This window comes from Anarhichas minor, unplaced genomic scaffold (assembly GCF_050575085.1).
Source record: "Anarhichas minor isolate MPS153535 unplaced genomic scaffold, ASM5057508v1 ptg000027l, whole genome shotgun sequence".
Taxonomy (NCBI): Eukaryota; Metazoa; Chordata; class Actinopteri; order Perciformes; family Anarhichadidae; genus Anarhichas; species Anarhichas minor.
In genome coordinates, this window is record NW_027466473.1 from 5,200,992 (window position 1) to 5,215,988 (window position 14,997).

Consider the following 14,997-nt stretch of genomic DNA (forward strand, 5'->3'; position numbering starts at 1 on the left):
TGTTCCAAATGTCCATATGGGTATAAATATAAAACCCCTGGGGTAGGGGGGCCCAGAGAGAAAGCAGATCAGCAAGCAATGCCATTTCGAAAATATTACTGTGTTCGAGGAATAACCCCTCTCAATTTCCAAATGATACCATTTTATCAAAAAGGCAAAACCAGCTCCGTCATGGTTTTCTTTGTTTTGTTTTTTTTATTGGTAAAATAGTCAGTAGCAATCTATAACAAAATAATAAGCTTATTCTGCACAAACCATAAACTGTAAATAAACTACAAATAAAACTATTCAATAAATGAATAACTTCTTTGGTATTTTTGTCCTATTCAAATTTGCAATGACGACAGTCTGGTATGCCGATATTGTCGAATGTCAAGTCTCTATTTGATCATGTGATGAGACGATAAGATATACGGTCGCTAGTTCAGGCGCATAATCTGTCGAGCTGAGCAAACAGTCATGGCTTTGAAACAAAAGACGAGAGAGGAAAGAACAGGAAGAAAACAAGCAACGGTGTGCCTGTGTGCTTCATAACAAGTTGTTTTCAGAATTGGCTAAAGCAAGAGACAGATTTTAACTACTGCTAGTTAAAATCAAACAAAGTAAACTTCACATTTATTAGATGTCCATGGTACAATCAACAGTAATTGGAGTTGTCAAAAGTCACAGATTTTTTTTCGAGATGAGAACATTAACAGTAGTATACAAGGCTTCCCACAAAACTTCTCTAGGCAACCACAGTGGCAGTGATTAAACACCTGTATGTTGATGTTCATCTATCTTTAAAGACACGTTCGATCACACGAGCTCAGATGGCCCAAGAAGTCTGCATCAGGGACATTCTGGATCATGCAGCACACAACTGTGTATAAAAATAACATGCTCTCCTATTACTTCATTTCAGTGAAATAATGAGCCTTTTACAGTTTTGACCATGACACGTGCTACGACATTGGTGCATATACCTAGACAAATAATAGTCTAGAATACACAGGCCCATCAGTAAACATTCAATAGGCCACATCCAACTGAACTCCACTGAAGGCAAGATACGAGCAGCGGCACGCATCCACTTTATCTCAACAAAATCAACTCAAACCGTCGCACACTTTCATGTCCATGTTCTTTTTAGTATACAGCCGTCTTAAATGTTAAATGTCTCCACATGAAAACTGCCTCTAGGATGAACTCGAAGCAATAAAAAGGAACGGTGTGTAGGTTCTATCGGCAGAAATATAATATATTAATTATGTTTTTATTGGTGTACAATGACCTGAAAATAAGAATCGCTCTTTAGCTTGGAATGAGCCCTTTAAATCTTGTCGTGTTTCTACAGTAACTCAGAACGGACAAACCAAACACTGGCCACCATAGTTCTCCGACACGCTCGGAAAGGGAGGGGTGAGTGGAGGGGTGTTCAGTTGGTTGCAATCTACAACTTCACCACTAGATGCCACTAAATCCTACACACTGCTCCTTTAAAACATTAGCTTGTGATGAACAGTTTACATCTGCCATCTTCGTGGTGTTGAATTAGGGATGCACTGATCCGACTTTTTTAGTCCCGATAACAATACTGATACCTGGGCTGTGGGTATCGGTGCATAGAGTACCGATCCGATACCAGTGTTGAATTAATAAGCTGTATGCCTCACTGCGTGGAAGAGACTGGGATCATTCTTTTATGTGAAAGGCAACACCAGGTTTGACTTAAACATTGCTTTGTAACACAGAATGTTACAAGTAAATACTGTTATAAAAATGTACTGAATTGTTATTTTATATCATTCATTTTATTAATAGCATCCTATACCAGATCGTCCTATAGCCATAGATATCCAGCTATTTGAGTCAGTATCAGACCTATATCTGATATCGGCGCATCCCTAGGTTTAATGTGAGGAAACATGTGTGTGTGACTAAAGCACCTGATTGTGTGTTTGTTTTCCGAGGTTAGTCCGTGTGACAGTGATTTCGTTAGGTCTAATTGGTGTTGTATTAATGTGCAGTATTGAAGTCACATGACAGGACGTCGACGGTTGGCTTATTTCAGGAAGACACATTAGTCCATTTTTTCCGCGATCCGTCCCATCTTGGTGCGTATGTTGCGCGCGAGGAAGAAGGCAACGGTGGCCACGACCATGATCACCTCGGCAACCCAGAAGGCCGTGTCCCAGCTGTGATGCTTGGCGATGGTGCTGAAGGGAAGGCCCGCCATAAAAGCCCCGACTGCAACAAAAGGAAAGCTCGTTTGGTCATGCGAACATATCAATGCTGGAATACTACAGCAAGTAATTCAGGTGTTTCTGCTGGTTTATGTGAATTTACCATTAGCCATCAGAGCTACAACAGCATGAGAGGTTCCACAGAAATTTGAAGGAGCACTTTCACTGGCTATCACCCCGAACAAGGCGATCGGTCCGTAGGAAGAAAATCCAAACACAGCACCGAGGAACAGGATCCAGATCTGTGTGCGACAACGAGAAAACACAGTGCTCTCCAACACTTTCCTAAGATTCAGTACAGCAAATCTTTTATACCCACGAAATCCTTAACATCTTTGAGCATACCTCTTTTTCTGATACACCAACAAGGACAGAGACAGGATGAAGGACTTGGACCCAAAGAGGAGCCTCCTGTGCAAACACAATGAGCCACTGTAATGTCCACTTCAAGCATTTTGGAAAGTAAAGAAAAGAAATGAAGTTGCAATTACCGTCGGCATCTCAGGTGTGATGGTGACCCTGAAGAGGTACATGGACACGCACATACCGGCCATCATGAAAATGAGCAGGCCGTGGCGAGGGTTGCCGTGGGTGCCCAAGCCTTGCTGGAGGAAGTCAAAGAGAGGATGGTACGGAACAATAATCCCAGTCATGTTTTGCCTGACCTAGCCAAGCTCCGTTACTCACCCGAGCTACGGCTCGATCAGAGAGGAACCCTGCTGCAAGGCTGCCCACGAAACCCCCCACCTCCAAGGCACTCATGTAGGTACTCCCTGTGGGAAACAAAGCAGCTGATGTCAGCACCCCTAACCAGTCAGATGGAGTGTAAAACCAGTGAGAGGCGATGGACAATTAAAAAAAATGCACACCCATGAGAACAGTCTGGCCTTTCTCCTGCATGAGGAACAACTGTCCCCAGTCAGTGGCAGCTGTCTTCACCCCGAACACCACCAAGTAGCCCAGAGACAGCAGCCACAGGAAAGGGGAGAGGAGGAACTCCCTCAGGGTGCTCTCACTGTTGCCTGGGGAGGGGATAGACGTTCACACGGTCAAATGAACTAGAGATCAGCAATGGGTCGATATACATGATGCAGCACAGTATGCAGTAAGGGTACTGGTATGTGTGGGTTATATAACTATTATAATACCTTACTCTACACAGCATACCAGTGATGCTCATAAACTCTCAATAAAAATAAATTGAGACAGTGGGATTTTTATTTGCACTTCGAACGTAATTAAGGTATCAAAATGCATGAACAAGCATCAAGATGGACTAATAGAGCTTGTTTATTTTTTAAAAAAAGTACCAGGTGAGGATCTTTACTCAGGGGTAGTCAAATAAAAGTCTTATAGTCCCCTCCCACATTCCCACAATGACACAGATCAAGGAGGGATGGATTAAGACTTATATTTAACCATGAACACAAAATTAGAGAGTGGTTGTTATTGATGAGGTACTAACTGCTCTGCCTGCACGTGGGAGGACATTAATGATGTCAGGATCAGAATTATTATTAATGACCTCCTCTGCCTGATCTGCATAGTGATAAGGGTTTAGGAGTTACAGCTTTGACTATGTATGTAGTTGTAATCCATCACACTCAGGTGGTTAAGTAGCAATAATTTGGAAACATTTGGAAACACACCCAAGTCCAATCGACAAATATATTCCGCCATAATTAAAGCTACTACCTTTCATTTTGTGTTGATTTTGGCGGTCCCTGTGGACAAAAGTGGTTGAGCCAGAGTCCCTTCAGAAAACCTCTCATTTTACGCAATTTTAATGTTAATGTCGTACTTCTGGTGTTGCATTTACGCTTCAAAATAAAAGAGCTCATTTGTGAAGATTTTTTAAAAGGAGCTGTATTTAACATTCAGAGCATTAATATAGCAGCAAACCACTATTTGCTCTGTAACGATCTAGTGGAGTAATGTCTACCCGAGCAGATAATGAATTCACTCTCCCTCTGTGTGTGTTATCCGAGCTTCTCTGGGCAAGCGTGGTTGTTGGGTCAAACCCACTGTTGGGATGTTGGGAGCTAACACGGCACCATGTGACTCACATGCTTTGAGGTAACCATCCTCAGCTACACAGGAAGTGGCCTCTTTACCCAATGTAAAAACCTGCTGGCTCTCCTCTCCTCTCTTCGCTTACCTCCCTTAGCCCCCTTCTTGGCGGCTGGCTCGATGCTGGGCAGGCCCACGTCCTTTGGCTCGTTCTTTATGAGCACCACACAAACAAACGAGAAGGAGGCGCAGAGGATCCCCGACATGGTCAGGATAGTCCTCCAGTCGTAGTAATGCAGGAGCACCGTGACCAGGATCGGACCCAGACTCCCGGCCAGGTTCATACTGCAGGACAGAATAGACCACCATGTTCCAAACTGAGAGGGCTCAAACCACTGGTGGAAAAAGAGACGCAAAGAGAAAGCAAAGCAGAGGATGCCTCAAACCCTTCACTGCAGGCAGAGAATGCAGACTTATTTAAATAATGTCATTTTAATATGCATGTTTAAAACCATCATGTATGGAAACGTATTGTCGGCTGCTTTCCATGCTCCACGTTCCTGAAGCAACCCACAGGTCATGGTCAGAGACACGCTGATTCACATCTCCGCCAGGAGAATCATGCGATCACTCTGGTTCATGAGTTTGTGAATGAGTGTGAACCTCTGCGTCTGTCCACGGCTTATCTCTCATTCTGCATCATATTTGGGGTGCCCTGTTATGGCTGCATGATAAAATACATCACACATTCTCAAAAGACCATTAGCCAACTGTGGGTTGTAATCATTCAACATTACAGCATTGGTCGTTGCAGACACACCTGGCAGAGATCACCTTTCTAGTTAAATTGTCTTCCAGAGGCTAAAATAGCATAGTTTGCATTTTCAGCACTTTCTTTTGCCAAATTTCCAATTATACTTTTATTTTACTGCTGCTGGAGAAATGGCATCAGAACCACACACCCTCACGATGTAACACAGCTGAAAACAGCCATGAGCATTCCTCACGCAGCATACCCAACAGAGTAACCAGTAACTTGAGAATCCACTTGGCAAATACTTAAGAGCAGCCCCCAGGCTGAATTAACACCATGTCGATCCACATTGTGCGGATGTTAACTCTGCTCCGTGGAACAGGAGCTACAGAAGCCATGAAGCCAAGGTGAAGACTTGGAGCTATCAGAAGACTGTTTGAGAAAAGGGAAACACCTTTGGTCAAAGTTGTTTTCCTTTCAGAAAGATCTGCTGAGGATCTTCTATAAATACCTTCTCCTGTAATCTGATCCCCTTCAAGCACGATGAACACATGCCAAAGCCTATTTATTCCCTCACCTTTTGAGCACTGCTACTAATAAGGCAGGTTCTTGGCAGAACAGCTGAATGAGTCGGGCTTTGCTCAAAGAGCGTTTGTTTTCAGAGTCCTGCCTGCGATGCGAGCCATTCACCAGAGCTTTATGATCCAAAAAGCTGGTTGTGAATGAGGCCTTTGCCGTTTGTTAGGTAACCCTGTAATTTCTCAAAACTATCACCGTTGCCAATATCACCACCACTTGCTAGTACAGAGAGAAAACCAGTCAACATGACTGGCAGCAGGTGGTTCCCACACTCCGGGTTTACACCCTTTCAACCAGCTGCTCGGAACAATCGCAGGTGTCACGAGCGGCCTTGCGTGTCGAGAGCGGGACATTTTGCTGAGTAAGGGGATCTGTGTCGCATGAGGTGGCAGGCGGTGCAGTGTTACCTTGCGCAGCACTTTTCCACACGGGGGCCAGCCGCAGCCTTGACCCAGCCCGTTGAAGAACCAGAGCAGGGCGAACATGGGGACGGTGGAGGACCAGGAGAACGCCACGTTGATGCCGCCCACCAGGAAGAGGCCGATAGAGAAGAGCCAGCGGGCGCTGATCTGGTCCGACAGCACGCCGCTGATGAACTTACTGATGGCGTACGCCATGGTCTGGCTGCTGGTGATCAGACCTGCAGAGACACAATGAAGGTTACTGTTAAAAAACAATGTGCAAAGAAAGAGACTGTAGCTTCGTACCCACGAAGGCAACCAAAGATGCATGAGACTTAAGTCATTTCACTGCCAATAAGATCAAACCAGTAGGACTTAAAAGACACCAAACATAGCAACGTGTTGCATTAGACATTTACACGGTTCATGTGCAGGGAGGATTTGGGGTGAGGGTGAGAATTACAAAACATCAAAGAGTGGGTGAACTGACTGGTGGCCGTTCAGTTTGCCACACTGCATGCTAATGCCTTTGCACTGTGCTTGGATAGCAAGCTAAATGAGACTGATTTAGGACAGATTTATTGCAGTGTTTTCGCCAACAACAGCCTCGTTACAGACCCAATGATTGCTTGAGCAAATATTACTTAACCAAACAAATAAGAAAAGATGCTACTCTCTCACCCAAGTCATCTTTGTCCAGTTCGATCTCCTCCATCACAGAGGGCATGACGAAGGAGAAGGTCTTCCTGTTGAAGAAGTACAGCGCGTAGCCGATGAACATGCAGGAGAAGACGGCTGCTCGATAATAGCCGTAGCCTGTGGCCCCCATGGTTGCAGTCGGTTCCGAAAACACAGACGCAGAACTTCGGGGTGAAAAAAAAGAAGAAGTATTATTTCCTCTGAGTTGTGTATTCAGTGGAGTCTTGTGTTTGAATCCAATCGAAGTGAGAGCTGCGCCGTTGGGACTGTTCTTCTTAAAAAGTAGAGGTTATTAACTACTTGTTTGCACTGGGACGGCGGAGACAGGACGCAGCATTGGCTGGGCGGCGCTGATTAAATGTTCTCCATGAGGAGGACAAACACTCCTGACAGCTCTCTTCTTGCCGGCTGGAGGCTCAGTCTGTCTTATCTGTGAGGCTGCTGCTTGTAGAAAACGAGGACCGAGGGAGGAAACCTTACACCGACCTAAAAAAACAAAAACACCATAATAAATAACAGAAACCATTACGACTGGTCATTCTGAAAATTGCAGATACTTAGCACATGGACACTTTGGTTTGAACGAGTAGATAAAAGACAATTGAATGATATTTAGTTTGGACACAACAAATGATGTATAAATGAATTAGAAGAAAAGTCTTCATGAATAAACAGAACACTTTCTTCTCATAGCAATGTGACATCTGGAGCCGCGCGCGCACACACACACACACACACACACACACACACAGTTGGTCAGTTGACCCCCAGCAGCCACCTTGATATTTCCAGCCCCCACAGGTTCAGGATAAAGTGACATTCTCCACCCGCAGCTTGGTCTATGTTTCACTCGTCATATAAATACAAAGTTGCTGCTCTAACGCGCTAGATCTGTTTTGGGGGTCTCCAGGCAGCAACCCCGAAGATATCAGGTGTCCAATAAGGAACTCACATAACCGACGCGGTTTGTATCCTATTTTCAAATATAAAACGATACGAGGAAGCACGAGGACCTCAAACAGCCTGTCAGTTTATCCATTGCCGTCATGAATCCGGAGCGTTTAGCTCTTAGATGCATGTACACACTTCAACTCCCTGGAGTTGACCTCTCTGACGGAGGCCTGACACAGACAGAGTGCATACGACAACATTACACATGACAATGGACTGAAACTCTTTGAACAGGACCATTCTTCGCCCCCGTTGGTACACAAACACCCTCAGTTAGTGAACGTTACTCGTGGCGAACTAAAGTGTGGGGCTGCGGTCCTTTTATCCGAGTGTCCTTCGGGGCTTTAACGTCACCAAATGCCGACATAAAGCAAGACGTATCGATGCTCTGCGCCGTCTGACACGCCGGTTACCGTGTCGCTGCCACGGTGAATGGGGGGGAAAGACATTAAAGCTGGTTACCTTTCATTCGCGTCCCTCTCGCTGATCCCATCCATGCAACAAAAAAAAAAAAGAAAAAAGGGACGACGCGCGTTCATGAATCTGCAGCTCGTGAGCGCGTCACCGTGACACACTCGCAGCAGCCAGCGTGGCCACGAACCACCGCACACTAGTTACAAATGTTGCACTGCGATCCTGGTGGCATTCCTAACGCAATCAATTCATGCCACCCAACTCCATTTCAAATATGCGACTTTAAATGTGTAATTTCTCACGGCGCTGCCAACGTGGAATGCGTCATGGTCCAAAACCGTTTCGGGATCAGTCAGACCTGCAGAATAAACTTCGGCATAGTCTAGGATCTAATATATATAGGCCAATATTATGTAGATCTATTATAAAACACTGCTCACCACTGCCATCCTCTGGCGGCATTATTGGTTTAATGTCTGACTGCTTTAACAAAATATTTTAATAGTCAGCAAAAACATGCACGAGTATTAATAGTATAAGTATTAGTGAATAGTTATAGCAGAATTATAAGTTTATTATTATTAATAAAAAATTAAATAAAATTATTATTAATTTATTATTATTATTTAGAGTTTATTTTAAAGTCATAGCAGCGATACAGCTTGTGCGATGAGAAGCAACCAAGGTCGTCAGATTCGCGTTTGCCAGCTGGAACGATGTTGTATCGGGTCACCTTCAAAGCCCAAAATCACTGCTGGGAAAAAGGCAAATTTTAGTCTCCCGTGTGTTTGTAAGGTCTCAAAAGTGGGATGTCCTCGAACGCAACATCTGGGGCCCGTCTGGCAAAGAAGGACTAATGAAGTTGGATGGGTAAAACAGTGCTGAGAGGACAAACTTAAAGCTCCACTAGATATGGCACTAAAAAATAGATATTTTCAGTGCAGTAGGCCAGTATTCAACAGAGTCAATTTAATTTTTGAAACAGTTCACAGGAGATTTGATCTCTGGGCAGCAGTGGTGTCAGCAACAGAAGAATGCAGATGAATTGTCAGAATGGCTGTTGTTAACATGCAAAACAGTCTTTGAGCAGAGTAAACCTTTGGGAGACCTACGCTCAAACGCTGTTAATTATGAAGCTTAGCTTAGCATCATGACTGAGAGGCAGCAGGGCACCATAAGCTGGACTGGCCCTCTTCACTGACAGATAGAGAGACACATCCTGACTGTAATATAATGCAAAGCATTGCATTGTGGGATTGTTGGAAGTGTAAGTAGTGTGCATGTCATGGTCACTTTGAATTTTGAGAGAACTGCACAGTGCATCCATTTTACACTCACTCTGTGTCCTATATCCAGACTACACACTAATTCTAAGCAGGTTTTTAGAGTATGCACAGGAAAAGTGACAAAAGTCAGTGTGCAGACTAGAAACAAATACTGATTTTAAGTGTGTTGCTGTTGGAGACTTTTCTCCTGGATGGTGGAACACCAAAAACATTTAGGAAAACTGAAAAATAACTGTTGAAATTTAATTGGCAGTGACATTCTAAGAAGATTGTCTTGATGTCCTGTATACAAACTGCAGAAAGCAGTATGCTATATAGGTTAGTAGTATATAGGGCAAAGACTTCAAAAATGATGGTGGAGGGTAAATATAGTGCACCAATGGGGAGTTGTTTCAGACACAGGCCAGGACCCTGAAACTGAAGCAGCTGAACGGAATTCCACTTTCATTTTATTACTCACACCTGTGCTTTTCTGACAGTGACATGTCAAAATGTCTGCTGCGGAAAAAGAGGCGTATTGAATTTCGTTTGCTTCACTTTTTGTTTACTGCATTACTCTCTTCAGTGATATCTGTTATACAGTATGTGGCTTTTATAGTATCCTTTTTTATTCTTTTTTGATGATGATGTAATTTGTGCTCCTGTGTTGTTGGTAAGTCTTTGTGAAAGATAGATAGATAGTTACTTTATTAATCCCACAAGGGGAAATTATTTTGCTACAGCAGCATTTATATAAGTAAGCAATAAAAATTGCAGAGTAAAAAATATTAAATATGAATATACACAATATATACATAAAATAGAATAATATAAAATGAACTAACTAAACAACGTGACTCTCACTGTTTGAAATTTGTATCCCGTAACCAATATACAATATATCGTTAATGACCAATTCATTATGGGCAGTCAGGGCGCTACACAACCACTGTCCACCCACACCCTCAGACCTGTATCATAGTATATGGAGTTTAGTGGCCTAATAAAAAAATCCACTTAACTTTTACCAGAGCAGAGGTCAAATCACCTACAATTACTAAAACACCTGCCAATACATTACCACTGTAGAGAGTAGGATCGTGATCTTGTCTTTGTATAAACTCTTTGGTTAGTGTTCTGTCACTGAATGCCTGGTTTCTTCTCCATCCAGCAGATGGAGCTAAAGGTATGTGCTATTTGTGGTGGACTATTAGGCCGTGACAGACTGGCGTATGTATTTTGCATACGTAATATGACAGAACAGGTAGTATGGTGCATATTCCAGGAGGCCATGCAGACAGTTTTATGCAGATCAAATGACTGAATCATTCATTTTTTTTCCTGTTGACATCCAAAGTCAAAATTGTGCTTGTTTGTTTCCTGTGAATTTCGTTTTTCTTCTGAGGTGAGAGTTTTTATTAATCCTTAAAATTGCTTGAGAATCCAGCTCCGCAAGTGAACCATTTAGAGGGTGATGGTACACAGTTTGCTCAATAAGTTCATACTCACAGTTAAGAGTCATTCAATCATACAGTATGTAGACTGGTTTTCTATCTCTGTTTTTACACTTTGACATGTTGACGGGATGTTCATTCAAATGTTAGTTTCAGTGTTATTCACTGTGAATGTGATCTAGCTGACCAGACATCTCTTTTTTTTTTCTCTCCACCCAAGGACACGGCACCATTTTGAAGACACAAGGTGATCCTTTTTCTCTCGTCTGTACTCTGTAACCTGCAGAGTGGATGCACTGATCGACGGTGAGTGACAGCCAGCCGCATCCACAGAGAGAGGGAGTTCCCTGCACTGCATCAAATAACACATCGGTTGTTCTTTACAATACACAGTATACACAATTAACGTGCTGTGGAATTGGGAGGCAATCGTTTTTTTGGACACTATTGCAATGACGCAACCTACATACATACCTCAGCCTAGTTTTAAATTATTCAAGACAATGCCCCATGGCTGTATTGTGTAATGAATTAAAGATTAATTTACTCCCAAATGACAGAAAAGTGGATTTAAAGGAAGAAGCATGAGAACATCGAAGCTAGCTCGGACAACGTCCAAGACTGATGAGGAGACCTCACCCAGTGAGCACCAACCCGGATTTCAACGTTGATTTCTGGTTGAAAACTGGTTGAAATTGGGTCTGAACGTCTAAGAACTATTTTCACCGTCTGTTCAACCGGCTAAAATGCGGTTACAACACCAACGTGTCACAAAACACCAATTTGTTTTAAAATATTGATGGTTTGTTCAGTTGTAGGTTGATAGAGACACGATATTGGTTGGTTTGAAAGTATTTCTCCTCAGTCATATTACGCTGGCGGGTGAAATGTGGTCTACACGAAGACGTGATTTCAATGCATTTAATGTTTCATATGAAACGTCATCATAATGGAACTATAGACTCTGTGCTGTCAACAAGAAGCTCCCAGGACATCGTAATGAGAGCAGAGTACATTCTCGGAATATGGAATTCGGAGCACATCCTCCGCGCGGCTCTCAACATGGCGACAGCTGAGCCGGCGGCTGGCATCTAACGGTGCTAACAGCTCAAACGACGGCAACGGAGCTAACAGTGTTTCACCGGATGGGGAACTCCGGAGCGTGGGAGCAACACGTTCTGCACTGTTGGTCGGGACGATGTTACTGTGAACACACAAAGAAAATAGTTGTTTGTTGCATATTAATGGCCTCAATTTAGCACTTTTAAATAAAGCTTATTTAATTATCTTTCTGTTTCTGTTTATCTGTCTAAAGGCTACCTCAACAGCACTGATACTTGGAATAACACTCCAGCATAAGAGAAATAATGGGGGGGGGGTGTTACTCCGCTCATTCAGTCGACTCTTACCAGCAGCAATCAGGGTTTCTCAGCCGCAGGCACATGCCACAGTGCAGGAATAAGCTTCACATCCCAATTAATGCATCAAACTCAGCCCCTGCTGCTGGGGACTTGGCAAGGCCATTACAACTCCCCATCCTTCTCTTTCCCCCTATCTCCCTGCTCTGGATGAGGATTGACCCCCCCTTGGGGTTACACTTATTTCTTACAGATCCAATTTCACCCATGTGCAGCACTGCATCAGCGACGCTGTCGAGAAAATGTCATGCGTTCTCACCTCTTTTCTTTTGTAATCAATTAATTTAATCTTCATTGTGTTTTGGGGGAATTGGTGCAGACTTCACAAGAATTCAAATAAACATAGGCATACATAGGCATTAAGGGGAAAATACACAATGTTCTCCTCTATGTAAACGGGAATATGAGGAGGTATGTGTCCTGGGGGGGGGTTATGCAAATGTTTCCTTGAGAGCACTTTTAATTGTATCAAATACAAAAAAATAATGAATCTGTGTAATGCAATATTTATGAAAAGTGAATCTTATTTCTCCTGCATCAAAGGCAGATGGACTCACTATGCAATCGATACTCTGCATGGGGTGTATCTCCCAAAGGCAGCTCCTACACCAACACTTCACCACCCAAAGCTGCGGGGCAGAGGCCAATGGGAAGTGAGGAAGCAGATCACAGGTGCAGAGGCAAAAAAAAAAATACACAAGGAAAGATGGAAGTTTAATAAAAATGTAAATTCCTCTCAAGAGTTATAAGAAGCAATTTGAGGATCTGCAGAGCAACGTTTGGATAATTGGACGGTATAAGCGAATGGAGGCAGCAGGACTTGCTGTTATGGTTCCTGAGCTATTAAACCCCGGTGTGCTCGTCGTGAACATGGGATTGCAGACCAACTGTATCACATATCAGTGCAGCGCCGACTTGTAGAGAGTGTAGCCATGCGTTCAGTGAGACGCTGCATTAAACGTCGCTCACCGCCACTCATGATCAAAGCCTGTTTCGATAAGTGTGATGTACTGTTGTCTTTCTCTCTACGCAAATTGTAATCCATGATAAAACAGGAAGCACAATTATGATTAGACCGCTATGACTGGATAGTTGCACCATCATAAATTAGTTAACCATTGTTAAATTATGCAGAAAAAAAAATTCACAGGCTTGGCACAAGTATTATGTAAATTTGAACAGAATAAATTAATGAGAAAAATGAATCAGAGTGGACCAGAGTGGGAGCGAAATGATAGCGCGGAATAATAATAGACACATCCAGACCCACTTTTTCACACACTCTCAAAGCATAATTCATAATCGTGTCTCATATAATTTCCAGCTGCCAAAATGCACTCGTAGCTCACCATTTATGAAGCAGTAAAATGTATACGAGAGGAACGTTTCCTCAACCCCAGTTTAGAAATCATGAAGTACATTTAGATTGTCGTATAGCTACCATCTGAAGTCAGAGAGTGTTCCCATTACACTGATCAAACAAGGGGGGGTTATGCCATGCGGTGCCTCATACTGTTGTACATACAAGGGAATATGTTAGCAGTGCTGCTGAGGGTGAATGTCACATAAACTCCTTCTCTCTTGAACTAACAAATTAAACGTGTCGCTCTCCATCCGGCAGCAGAGAGCTGACATTTATAAAAGGGGTTACACTTGAGAAAAATCCTTAACCCCACCTACATTGTCACGCTTTGAAAAAAATGTATCTCAAAAGTAGATACAGTTTGAAATTTGTATTCAAACCTAGCATGGTGTCTCTCTGAAGTCTCCAACATCCAGGCTGGGGGCTCAAGTCAGCCAAGTCAATAGCTCCAAATCAGGGCAGAAGACATTTTCCATATAAAGCAGGTCAAGTAAAATATGTTTTCAATTATTTTAATACAATGAAAATAATATAATGATACAGGTTGAATTAATGTATTTATTAAGGTAATCTCACAAAGTAAATTCTAATGAATACGGAGGAGTCTCTTATGTATCAGGCTTTGAGTATTACAGTCTATCCATATCAGGGTGACATAATGACGTCAACCGTCAAATTGATTGCATTACATCCCAGCCCATTAGTAAAAGCTCAAACAACAGAGTCAAGCATAGTGTGGTTTTAAGACAGAGAAAGAAATAAATATACTTAATTTAAAAGTGTTATTTACCCGTTATTCACTTACTTTACATTTCACCTTCTGATCAATTTAAAAGACTAACAAGGAAAGAGGTACCTTAACAGTTTTACCATCAGGCATAACAGGCACATTGCAATCATTCCATTTTCCTCATTTGTTAGTGGTCTTGTGCGGAGGGAGCGCTGGGACAGCTGTTCACATGAGGTCTGGAAGTATGATTGTAACAGTGAGTAAAGACCTATCCGGCTTTACGGGAACAGTGTTGTTCCTTAATGTCATTGTCTTTTGTCTCGATCTTCAGGTGATGTGGTGCTTCACTTTTACGCTGTGATCTGTAGGCTTTAGCTTCTATGTTTGTCTTTTTCACTTGTTTTCATGCACGGCTTCATTCTGAAATAACTTTTTTAGTTTTTTTCCCAAAAAAAGTTTGTGACAGTGTGGGCTCCATGGTAGCTCTGACAGCTTGACAGAGTAGCAGTGGGGGCAGGGCTTAGTGAAGGGTCAATTATGAAGTAGCTGCTTGGTGTTCCAAGTTGATAAATAAAAGTTCACCTCACATTTCTCCAATGCAGGCAGTTTAAGAAATATCACTATGTATTACTTAGAAAACGAAGGACACTACATACTTATGCAGCTAAATGAACACACAATTCACCAGTCTCCATAAGAAAGAGCACCCTCATCCCCTTACCCGAGAGCCAAAA

General features: G+C 42.8%; 1 protein-coding gene across 2 annotated transcripts; it reads right to left on the bottom strand.

Moving 5' to 3' along the window:
* Positions 1–689: 689 nt before the first annotated feature.
* slc37a4b (solute carrier family 37 member 4b) lies at positions 690–7,154 on the bottom strand. 2 transcript variants are annotated; one of them, XM_076102315.1, is made up of 9 exons: positions 6,651–7,154; positions 5,976–6,208; positions 4,384–4,630; positions 3,095–3,247; positions 2,913–2,998; positions 2,717–2,830; positions 2,571–2,636; positions 2,329–2,467; positions 690–2,229 (listed from the first exon to the last, which is right to left on the bottom strand). In XM_076102315.1, exons 1-9 carry the CDS (start codon positions 6,796–6,798, stop codon positions 2,063–2,065), a joined length of 1,353 nt encoding a protein of 450 aa, XP_075958430.1. In that variant the 5' UTR covers positions 6,799–7,154; the 3' UTR covers positions 690–2,062. The 2 variants fall into 2 exon arrangements, with proteins under 2 accessions (XP_075958430.1, XP_075958431.1); XM_076102316.1 differs by lacking the exon at positions 2,571–2,636.
* Between the last annotated feature and the right edge of the window lie 7,843 nt (positions 7,155–14,997).